At 43.1% G+C, this 12497-nt stretch overlaps 1 protein-coding gene across 1 annotated transcript in view; it reads right to left on the reverse strand.

The window, feature by feature from the left end:
* The window catches only part of ADAMTS18 (ADAM metallopeptidase with thrombospondin type 1 motif 18), a 156372-nt gene that overhangs the window by 69620 nt on the left and 74255 nt on the right, over positions 1-12497 (reverse strand). Inside the window, exons 2-4 of the mRNA XM_066242865.1 lie at positions 5529-5815; positions 3023-3216; positions 2689-2772 (exon numbers count right to left, since the gene is read on the reverse strand). Of these exons, the coding sequence (XP_066098962.1) occupies positions 2689-2772; positions 3023-3216; positions 5529-5790 (540 nt within the window). The 5' untranslated portion in view covers positions 5791-5815. The remainder of the gene's footprint in view (positions 1-2688; positions 2773-3022; positions 3217-5528; positions 5816-12497) is intronic.

Genomic DNA, 12497 nt, shown 5'->3' on the forward strand with positions numbered 1-12497 from the left:
GGTACCTCTTTCACTGATGATCAGTGAGAGGAACACAGGATGCATCTGCATCCTATGTTCCTGGAGTACTGTATGTGGTGGCGCAGCAAAGCGTGGCGTCGCTCACGTACAGTACTACTTCCGGTGACATGGGACGCACGCATCACGGCTCCAGAAGCACCTTTCAATGTGCAACTTCAAGGAAAAGGGAAGCTCATCTGTGATACTCAATCACATGTGAAAGTATTTGAAGTAAAATTAGGCCTCCTTATCAAACAAGTAAAGGAGGAAAATTTCTGCCATCTCCCCTTAACTCAAAATCTGTTAGTGAAAAAACCCTTGATTGCATTCCCAAAAGAAACATGTGAATTCACTGGAAAAGTTGCAAAAGGAGTTGCAATTCAGATTTAAAGAGCTTTATCTCCATGAATAGGACATACAACTTTTCTGTAACCCATTTTCTATTGACATTGAAAATGTGGATACAATTTACCAAATGGAACTGGCTGAACAGCAGAATTGTGACTCTCTGAAAGACGCATTCAAGTCAAGCAGCTTGCCTAATTTCTGTGCATCTCTCCCCTCTGAGACATAGCCTAATCTCAGGAACCATGCACTCAAAATGGCAACCATCTTTGGCAGCACTTATGTCTGTGAACAGACTTTTTCCAGAAAGAAACATCTGAAATCTCCAACCAGATCTAGACTAACTGATGCACACTTGCATCACTTGTTACGGCTAGCAGTGACAAATACGGAACTGGACATTGACCATCTCATTTGCCAAAAGCAGGCCCATAGTTCCCATTGAAATATTGGTCAGTTTGTTGATTTAAATTTACTTGCTCTGTGGCCCTGGCCAGTTGGCTCAGTGGTAGAGCGTCAGCCTGGCGTGCAGAAGTCCCGGGTTTGATTCCCGGCCAGGGCACATAGGAGAAGCGCCCATCTGCTTCTCCACCCCTCCCCCTCTCCTTCCTCTCTGTTTCTCTCTTCCCCTCCCGCAGCCAAGGCTCCATTGGAGCAAAGATGGCCCGGGCACTGGGGATGGCTCCTCGGCCTCTGCCCCAGGCGCTAGAGTGGCTCTGGTCGCGGCAGAGCAACGCCCCGAAGGGGCAGAGCATCGCCCCCTGGTGGGCAGAGCGTCGCCCCCTGGTGGGCGTGTCGGGTGGATCCCGGTCGGGCTCATGCGGGAGTCTGTCTGACTGTCTCTCCCGGTTTCTGGCTTCAGAAAAATACAGAAAAAAAAAATTTACTTGCTCTTTATTTTAAATATTGTATTTGTTCCCGTTTTGTTTTTTTACTTTAAAATAAGATATGTGCAGTGTGCATAGGGATTTGTTCATAGTTTTTTTTATAGTCTGGCCCTCCAACAGTCTGAGGGACAGTGAACTGGCCCTCTGTGTAAAAAGTTGGGGGACCTCTGTTCTAGAGGGTAAAGAGAACCTACTCCTAAAATATATATGAAAATGTTTGCTTAAAACTGACTTGGGTCAAGTTGAGAGTTTATAGAGAAGATCTTCAATTATGAATGAATTAGGCTTCAATGTTCTTGAGCACAGCCTAAGAGGTAGGCTAAAGACAAAAGTGTCTCCCAAACAGCACACACCCTTTCTAAAAGTTCAAGAACCACCTGACAAGTTGTAACCTCTGTAGCTCCACACACCCGGGCAATTAGATTAACTTTCACCTTGTCTCTGACGCCCTGCTTTATATAGTCATTAATGGGGTTATAGATGAAGATTTTAAAAAGCCACCACAGGGACTTCAAAAATGGTCTGTTTAATTGGTAATCTCCACCTCAAAAAAATACAGTTTTAACATAAAAACACTACAAAGCCGTAAGTGTCATACAATTTATCACTTTATAACAGGGGTCGGGAACCTATGGCTCATGAGCCAGATGTGGCTGCATCTGGCTCACAGACAAGTCTTTAATAAAAAAAATAATAACATTAAAAATATAAAACATTCTCATGTATGACAATCCATTCATTTCCTACCGCTCATGTTCATGGTTGTGGGTGGCTGGAGCCAATCACAGCTGTCCTCCAGGACAACACCAAATTTTTATTGGATAATGCGTAACATACACGGATCATTGTTTGGCTCTCATGGAATTATTGTACATTTTAAAATATGTGGCATTCATGGCTCTCTCAGCTAAAAAGGTTCCTGACCCCTGCTTTATAATATATTCTGATTTTATAATGTGCCCCATGCCTTTGTCTTGCACCTCACTGTAGTCGATTCAGGGCAGTTAACTATTCTTTGTTTATTCTCTTTAGCATCCAAGATGACGCTGGGGAGACAGCACATTTACCACAAGAATTTTCTGATGATTTCTTTTCAAAATACCCTTTTGTATACACCTAGTATTACTCAGCTTATCCAACTTGCAAAATCTAATTAACCCTTAGATCTATTACCTAATGCATGTTTCCTTATGAAGCCTACATAATATTTATATAATATTTTATGTGTCATTGTATATCTATGCATATATATTATATACATTTCTACATAAATAATTATTTTATGATGATTTGGTTATTTGAATACACAACCCTATTAGATTGTATGTTCCTTGAGGGGAGGGTCAGTATATTTTCAAATTTGAATGTCTAATGACCAGTAAGTACAGGAATGGCACACAGTAGGTGTTAAATAAGCATATCCTGAATGAAGAAATAAATGAAGTTTGCCACTTACAGGTTCCTGCTCCAGAAGAATGAGACTCACCACAACAATGTTTATATCACTTCCAATGGTTCCGTCTTTAAATAGGCTGGAAACCTGTTGGAACAATTGAAGCAAAATATAAATCTAGACATTTCCCATACTGGGGAGGGTATAACCAATGAGAAATGTTTGTATGCATATCGGCTTTAATTTTATCGTGTGTGTGTGTGTGTACAATGAAGCCAATTTCCTTTTTTTCCAATAAAACCACATGGCTACATCTGCTGTTCAATCCACACAGGGCATTCCATGCTTCCCAGCTGCTTTGGAGAGCCAGGAGGATGGATTCTTGACAGTCCCTTACCATGTTCATGACCGTGAGGATGTACGTGGTGACGTTCGCCTTGCCGTGCTTTTCCACCATTTTCTTGTCTGCTACCACAAGGGTTTCCACGTTGAGGCCCTTTTGTGACTTTCCAGCTGACCTTCTGGGCCGCCCTGTGCTCCCGTATTCATCTAGACTGAGATAGGTGTCCTCTGTGGGGGGTTTGGGGGCATCTACAATAAACATAACAGCATTTGGAAGGGATATCAGAACAGGACATTTGGGTGAGACAGAAATCTCAACAAGGGGAAGAGAAGGACTATGTTACCAACACTTTACTAATCTACCAATAAGTGATGACATCAGTGCCTATTCTGGGGCTCTGCACCTAGTTTGTGGTCAAGAATTCATGCAATAGAAGTTTGTTTGAATGGATGGATGGATGGATGGATGAATCAATTCAACAACTCAAAAATGCTCTAATGAGCAAAAGAAAAGCTACAAAAATCAATTTTGTGGGACTAGTCTTTAAAAGCAGAAAATATTCCTTTTATTTTATGGCTAAAAAAACACTACCAACATGGACATCATTCTTCGTATCTGAATTCATAACACTTTATATATTATTTCCTAAATAAAATGTAGAAATACATATCCTGTAGAACACTGCCTGTGTCTTATACTCTTGTTTCATCAACACAAACTTTAACATAGCACAAAGTAAGTGGTCAGTCTGGTCTTCGGCCTGATGTTGACTTAGTTATAGAGGAAACAGCACATCAAGGTGATATTTAAAAGTATAAATACTATAGCAAAGGTGAGGGCACCACCTGAACAAAATGAATACTGGCCATAACCTTTGAGCAAAGCCCTGGACATGCCTGTCAGCCCAGGTACAATCCCTTTAGTGAGTGGACAGTGCCAAGTCCAGGGGGTGCTGGGACAGAGAAGGGCATTTACAAAGCCCAGGACAATACCTATGTAAACTAATAATACAGAACAACTTCAGTATTTAACAACTGGTACTATTATAATAGTGATAGCTGTTCTCCACAGAGTGAAATTTAAAAAGCAAATCATTTAGACGTAGAGTTAAAAAACACAGGTTGGCCACATTGATGAATGACCTTGAGTTTAGCTTTCATATCTCATTGCCACCATGCATATCATTACAATTATTAATACTATTACTCCAGATCCATGCCAAAGATAGATGCTCTAACAGAGGGTATTTCAATAACACCCCAACTGCAAAAATCAATTAAAAAGGTAAAGACACTATCTTTCATTATTTCTCCCAACCAACATCTCAGTGATAGAAGTTTCCCTTCTCCAGGGGCGGACCCCTCACCCGGCTGCCTGTCCGACTCACATGCCACTCATGGCTACTGAGCCTTTGAAATGTGGCTGGTGGCAATGGAGGGAGTTAATTTTACATTTCTGTTTTCATTTAAAAAGCAATACTTGAGGCCCTGGCCGGATGGCTCAGCGGTAGAGTGTCGGCCTGGCGTGCGGAAGTCCCGGGTTCGATTCCTGGCCAGGGCACACAGGAGAGGTGCCCATCTGCTTCTCCACCCCTCCCCCTCTCCTTCCTCTCTGTCTCTCTCTTCCCCTCCCGCAGCTGAGGCTCCATTGGAGCAAAGATGTCCCGGGCACTGGGGATGGCTCCTTGGCCTTTGCCCCAGGCGCTAGAGTGGCTCTGGTCGCAACAGAGCGACGCCCCGGAGGGACAGAGCATCGCCCCCTGGTGGGCAGAGTGTTGCCCCCTGGTGGGCGTGCTGGGTGGATCCCGGTCGGGCGCATGCGGGAGTCTGTCTGACTGTCTCTCCCCATTTCCAGCTTCAGAGAAATACAAAAAAAAAAAAAAAAAGCAATACTTGATTCAGTTATTTAAAAACGTAGGCATGTTTGGAACAACTTGACTATATAAACCTACTTTTTCAACCTTCAATTTTATGAAGTCTAAATACAGATTAAGTATTTCTGGTGAGAGTTTATCATCTGAGTTGAAACGATGCTCTAAGTGCAAAATAAATACTAGATTTCCAAAACTTAATGTAAAAAAATAGTAATTTGTTACACTGATGACATGTTAGCATGCCCGGGGGTCCAGCTAATTCACTGCCACTCCACTCTGGTGCCAGTGTCCTTGTTTTCTGGAAAATTGCTCCTTCAAATCCTCAGGAGAAACACCCAATCACACCTGAGGATTCACCTCTGATTTTTTTATTATTGTAAGACTGGGAACTTTTCTCATGAGCACAAACACAATATTAAAACCTGTGACTAAAATGCAAGAGATGCTAAAAGAACAACAACAACAAGAAAAGCATAAAAAATCTTTTCTAGTGTATCCAAGAAAAATTGAGACTTGATCACCTAGTGTTTGCATGACAGGGATGATGTCTGGACCATCTCCATGACTAATTTCTGGGGGGTACTCATTGTAGCCCCATCTTAACCTGCAAAGTCAGCACACCCAATATCACGCAGGAAAACCTATGGAGGGCCCACATAAGAGCAGAGTAAGAAAAAGTTTCCTTACATACATTTCTTGCGTCGTCCACAAAAATGCTGCTTTTGCAACCTTCGATGGTGATTCCCTCTTTCTTGACTCCAATACGTGTGGGGAGCGTGACCTGGGGTATGACCAGGATAATTCTGGCTAGAGCCCGTGTAGCCATGGTAACGCCGGACCGTCTCCTCAGCGGTCCTTTTGTACAGTACGTGAGGATGGTGGCCTGCAGGCGAGCTGTAGTTGTGTTCCTGGGCCAGTAGCTGAGGTAATGGCGAGATGAGGAATTCATTTTTTCGTGTCCTTATTAGACCTGACTAGAAAGCCAAACACAAAGCAAATGTTAACGATTCCCGGCAGGCCTTTTTTATGGGTTGATTTTCAGCAACTGTTTATTGACTACTTCCTGTGCTAAATGCTTGCACGCATCACTTTATCTGTACCATTAGCAGCTGCAAATCTTATCCCCCTTCTACAGATGAGGAGACCGAGGCTAAGATAGTGAGTGGGAAAGTGAATATTCAATCTGTGGGAAAGAAAAGCTAATTTTCCCTCTATCCTTCTAGGTTCTTGGCTGAGAACCCCCCTGTAATAAACTGACACATTCACAGGAGAAAAATGAACAGATGTTTACTAACATATATGCCTCCTGTCGACATGGGAGATACACAGGAAAACTGAGTTAACTCCTGGAAATGGCCCAAGCCACCACCTTAAATCTGTTTCATTGGAGGGGTGTCTCGGCCAAGAACCTAGGAGTGAGAAGTTGGCACAATACAGCCAGAGAAGGCATTCCAGATGCTGCTGGCACGTCTTGCTCCTTGAACCTTGGAGAAGTTTGAACTGGACAGTGTAACCTTTGGACTGAGCCAAAGCAACATTGTTTTCTAAATGACTGTTTGTAACACTAACAGGAAAGCAGACATCCTGACCACGGGGACTGCTCATTTCAGACTCTCTGAAGATAGAAATCAGTGATCAGCTGTGTTAGCTAAAGAACAACTCAACTTGCCAGCACAAGAGGGATTTCTGTCCTTTCTTCATGCCATCACTTCCCTCCCTGCGCTCACAAATACCGTTCGCCTTCACCCCGTAATCAGGACACAACTTGGGTTTCTGCCCGAATCTGTGCTCCAGGACGGCAATTCTGTGACCTTAAACAAACATGTATGGCCCCTCACTTTGGCTTTCTATTTTTAGGTTACTAAGGAATAAAGAGAAAATGACTTCTCCCCGACACACGCTGAAAGGAGTTTGCACACACTTCTTTCACCACAATCATCTTCTTTAAACTGGCTTGGCTTCCTGGTACTCATTGCTGTCTCAGCCTAAATACCATCTCCTTGGAGAAGCTGCACTCATGACCCTGTTTAAAACTGCCCTCCCCACTTCCAGATGATCTCAGGCCACAGACTATTTGCTTTAGTCTCTCTTCAGGGAAAAAAAAAAACAAAACAAAACAAAATGCAGCCTTCTCCGCACCACCTTTGACACACGATTTGAACGTACACTGTTCAATGGCAGGAGCCTCGCTGGCAACCGGGTGCGCGCCAGGCGTTAGCTGCCAATCAACATTGATTAGTCTGCAAATGCTTATTGAATAAGTGGGTTAAAGGAACTCAGAGAGGAGGGAATGCTAAGGGCATGCCAGCATCCCCCACCCTGTCCCTTTGCAGATGAGAAACCAGAGCTGGGAAGTGACGTGTTCAAATTCATAAGAACCAGGAACTCCCCCCACATTACAGGTGGGAAGCCAGGAGCGCTCCGTGCAGTCCCTTGTCTAAACCTCACAGCTACCCTGCATCAATCTCAGCAGGGCCCTCACCTCTTCCAAGCTGCATGAAGACAAGAAACACCACCTATGGTCCCCAACAGTGAACAAATGTAACTGTTCTTGAAAAAAAAAAAAAAAAGTGAATTATCTTTGAAAGCCCTCCAGCCTTAGTAACTTCCTAACTCGGTTAGACTTATATCAAAAGCATAAGCCACTTGGTGCCTTAACTGGACTGACCAGTTTGGAAGCTTTCCTTTCTCTGTTTCAGATTGTGTAGGCGGCTCAAGGGCAGAGAGGAAGCTTCCCTTCTGAGAAAGCAATACAAAATAAATGGTCAGGCGATACTGGGGCAAACGCGCTGGGCCCAAACAGCCCTCTATTTTTCAGTTCGGAATGATGACAAAAATCTAGAACAATTTATCACAAAACTAGGATTTTACAGTGCTGGATGTTAAAGAAGAAAAACATTCTTGGGGGAGGGGGTTAGTTTGATAGAAAACAAAATCTAAACCAAATAAATACCTTGTAGAGTTGAACCATATAACCCACTGCATCCAGAAGGCGCGCCCGTGTATCCGCAGAATGGGTGAAGCATTTTGAGTTAGTGAGCACAGGAGATGTTCTGACGGCTCCCTGCGTGCTCTCAAAGGATTCTGATTAAATGGGGGAAGCAGGAATTAAACAAATAAAAAGATTTCAAATGGGTATGAAATATTCCTTTGTGTCATGTATGAAGAAAAAAAGCCGGGTTCTACGAGAGAAATTACTGGAAAGAGGGAAGAGAATGGAAAACCAACTTGAGAGTGGGAGGCGACAGGACGCTTTGCTGAGAATGGGCATTGATTGAATGGAGACCTTCTGAAGCCCTTCCGTGGCTCAGGCAGGGAAGCCTCTATAGCATGAAGAGACCAGCAACTCAGAAGTAAGGAGGGGAGGAGCCGGTGAGGGAGGGGAGAAAACAAGAGGCTCAGGGGCCTGCTAAGAAGGGGAATGAGCGTGAGGACATGCTTAGGCTTCCCCTAGGCTGGAGAAGAAAAGGAAAGGGCCCAAGTCCATGAAGATGCGGGTGCCATTAGCTGAGAGCTGCCCCAATTACCCACCCAAGAGGATGCCTTTCCCTCCCAAGACCAAGCAAACCAGAGAGAAAGAACTGGCTGTGTCTCCTTCTGGATCAAAAAAGGTCTGCTCACAATCTTGATCACCCCCTAAATGCTCAAGCTTTCCTTGTTTCAAAGACGTAGGTAGAGACGCAGTCATAGAACTTAGCCGCTAAGTTTAAAAACTGAATGGATACTGACCAAGAGTCAATATCTAGTCAGATCCTATGTTACCATTTTATACTTTTACAAAGGAGATACTATATGTTAATATGTTTTATTTGTTAGTAGTTGTTTCTTCTTTTAGATTTAAGTGGCCGGAATAATTCACAAAGGACTCATGTCAGGTACAAATCACACTTCAGGAAACTCCCCTTAATTTTTTAGAAAATAGGTCATATTTAAACTCTACCAAAGGCTTTTGAAATAACAGAAAAAAATGAGATGAATTCCAGAAACAGATAAATTAAGTGGTAGTATGACAGCACAACTATTTTTTTTTAAAGTTCAGAGTGAACAGCCTTAATGAAAAATAGGAAGCTATAAGCTCCTCAAAGCCAGGGTCTATGTGTGAAGGAACTTGTACCCAAGCACTTATACCTGTTACATAATGAAGAACTAAAAGACTCAATGAGCCTGACCAGGCAGTGGCGCAGTGGATAGAGCGTTGGACTGGGACGCGGAGGACCCAGGTTTGAGAACCTGAGGTCACCAGCTTGAGCGCCAGCTCATCTGGTTTGAGCAAAAGCTCACCAGCTTGGACCCAACGTCGCTGGCTTGAGCAAAGGGATATTCGATCTGCTGTGGCCCCACGGTCAAGGCACATATGAGAAAGCAATCAATGAACAACTAAGGTGCCACAACAAAAAACTAATGATTGATGCCTCTCATCTCTCTCCATTCCTGTCTGTCTGTTCTTATCTATCCCTCTCTCCGACTCTTAGTAAAAAAAAAAAAAAAAGACTCAATGAATTAATGACATTTGCTGAAACTGAACCAGAACTTCAAGTGAGATAATTCATCTTAAAGCAATATCTTGAAATACTACTAAAAAGATCCCCATGGGCTGGATCATTATTCTATTTCTAATCTTTGTAAAGACTAACCAACAGAATAACAAAGTAGCCCCATGAGGCTGGCTAGAGAAATATTGTCAAAGACATGTATTTGTGGCTAGCAATAAGTTTAAAACATTATCATTGAATAATGTCAATTATTTTTTACTTTAAAATTTTGACCTGACCTGTGATGGCACAATGGATAAAGCGTCGACCTGGAACACTGAGGTCGCCAGTTTGAAACCTCGGGCTTGCCTGGTCAAGGCACATATAGGAGCTGATGTTTCCTGCTCCTTCCTGTCCTTTCTCTCTCTCTCTCTCTCTCTCTCTCTCTCTCTCTCTCTCTGTGTCTCTCCCCTCTTTAAAATGAATTTTAAAAAATCTAAAAACAAAACAAAACTATTTTTCACCTATCTCTGACAACAGCACCAAAAAATATTGACTTCAGTCAAGACATCACATGTTTTAAAAGAAAAAAGCCTATTATTTTGTCCAAACAATAGCACTAAAGAATAATTGGTCTGTGGTCCACCATGTGTGACGCCACCACAAAGGAGACCTCTCAGTTCAGAAGAAGCAAAAGCTTCACGTGTGGTCAATATAAAATGGGAGCCTATGGTCCAGGAGTTGGGGAGGGAGACAATATATCCAGGAAATGAAAGAGTAAGAATTAAGGAAAAGACTGAGAAAACATCTGGGAAAAACTATCGGCATGAGGATGTTTTAGGATTTTGTCAGGAGCAGCAAAAATTAAGATAAAATGAAATGGCACAAGATAATGAATGAAGGGAAATGCTCAATATTAAAACGAGACCGTTTAAGGGTAAAATTTAAGCTCTGCCACTTGCTAGCTGGATTAAAGCACTCTAAACTCCTGTTTGCCCCCACCCAATCTGTGAAATGAGAGTAAAAGTATCCCTCGCTTAGGGTTTCTCATCAGTTAAATAAGTGACTATTTATTAGGCATGGTGCTGAATTGTGAATTGCTCAATAAATATTAACATAAAAAATAGAGACCACAGTGACTTTTAAAAAGAAAATTAGAGACATGAGAGAATATAAAAAATATTTACCAGCTCTGGCTGATCGGCTCAGTGGTAGAGCGCTGGCCCTGTAAGTGGATGTCCCAGGTTTGATTCCCAGTCAAGGCACACAGGAGAAGTGACAATTTGCTTTTCCACCCTTCTCCCTCCCTATTCTCTCTCTACCTCTCTCTCTCTCTTCCCCTCCTGCAGCCATGGCTCAATTGGCATTGGCCCCAGCGCTGAGGATGGCTCTATGGAGCCTTTACCTCAGGGGTTAAAAATAGCTCCATTGTGAGCATGGCCCCAAATGGGCAGAGCATTGGCCCCAGGTGGCGGTTGCCAGGTAGATCCTGATCGGAGAGCATGCAGGAGTCTGTCTCTCTATCTCCCCTCCTCTCACTTGGAAAAGAAGAAAAAAAAATCATTTACCAGGTCCCAGGTGAGACCAAGCAGAACCACATGGACCAATGATCAGACTTAGGAGACAAAATCTGACATTATTATGCTGAGAGCACCCTGACACTGATAATGTCCTCAGTTCTCTCTAAAGCACACAATTCTAAGGAACTGAAATATAACTTTTTGCCGTCTGCATCTACATGTTGAAATGATTTAATTGATAACTAGGACAGGTCCTCACACACGGACATAGACTTTGTAAAAAGAATATATGTTCAGGATTCCCTACTGTCATAGGGTGGAAATTTCTTATACTTTGGGAGAAAAAATATAATATATATGTCAACAAAACTCTATCATTTCCCATCTATTCCAGTAGAGTTATTAGTGCCAATAGGACTTACCATAAAAATATGATTTAGAAGATGTATGTTTTCCAGTTCATGCACACACAAAAATTGTCCTTCAAAAATCTGAAAAGCCCAGTCAGTCCATGTTTAACCAGATACTGTCAATCTTCCCAAGTCTCCCCCAGCCTGGTGAGAGAGGGGGTCAGGAAGCTCACAAGAGCCATAAAGCATCTCCAGGCCTGCAATGGGGAAGTGCCCCTTTCATCCTTGTCCTTATCTCCTGGGGAAGTCTGTAAACCTCTCAGGTGCTCAAGTCCCGGACTGGTAAAAAGGGAATAAAAACAGCACTTCCCTCACAGGATTTTTTAAAGGTTAAATGAGTTCATACTTTCAAGTGCTAAGAACAATGCTTGACACAGAGAAAACACTCCATCCATGTTTATTCTTGTTATCATTATTGTGGTTAATTATTTGAGGGAACAGAGCAGAGAAATCCTGCCTCTTTCTAACAGTGTGTTTGTTATTGGAATGTCCCCCTTCAGTTGGACCTACAGTTTTGGGACATGGCATAAGGGTCCTTTCTATGTACCGTGAGAAACAATGAAGGGACTAAACAAGGTTTGAAGACCTGAAGTATATCAACGCAATTCTTTTTTTTTTTTTTTTTTGTATTTTTCTGAAGCTGGAAACGGGGAGAGACAGTCAGACAGACTCCCGCATGCGCCCCACCAGGATCCACCTGGCACGCCCACCAGGGGGTGATGCTCTGCCCCTCTGGGGCGTCGCTCTGCCACGACCAGAGCCACTCTAGCGCCTGGGGCAGAGGCCAAGGAGCCATCCCCAGCGCCTGGGCCATCTTTGCTCCAATGGAACCTTGGCTGCGGGAGGGGAAGAGAGAGACAGAGAGGAAGGGGGGGGGTGGAGAAGCAAATGGGCGCTTCTCCTATGTGCCCTGGCCGGGAATCGAACCCGGGTCCCCCGCACGCTAGGCCAATGCTCTACTGCTGAGCCAACCAGCCAGGGCCAACGCAATTCTTAGAAATGTAACTGAACTTAAAGACAGAGAAGAAATCATAATTTTTTTATTTTATTTTTTTATTTTTTTACCTCGGAGTCACTGAACCTAAAAATTCTAGGTTGTAGTTTTGATTTGTTTGTTGGTTTGTTTTGATGGGTACGAGAGAGACTGAGGGCCGGTAGAAAGGAAATTGCTCAACTACTCCTCTTAAATGACCCAATTTGGATCCATAATGATCACAGGTCAAAATGCTGAAATCCAGCCTTCATCCATTCTGG

This window comes from Saccopteryx bilineata, chromosome 9 (assembly GCF_036850765.1).
Source record: "Saccopteryx bilineata isolate mSacBil1 chromosome 9, mSacBil1_pri_phased_curated, whole genome shotgun sequence".
Classification (NCBI taxonomy): Eukaryota; Metazoa; Chordata; class Mammalia; order Chiroptera; family Emballonuridae; genus Saccopteryx; species Saccopteryx bilineata.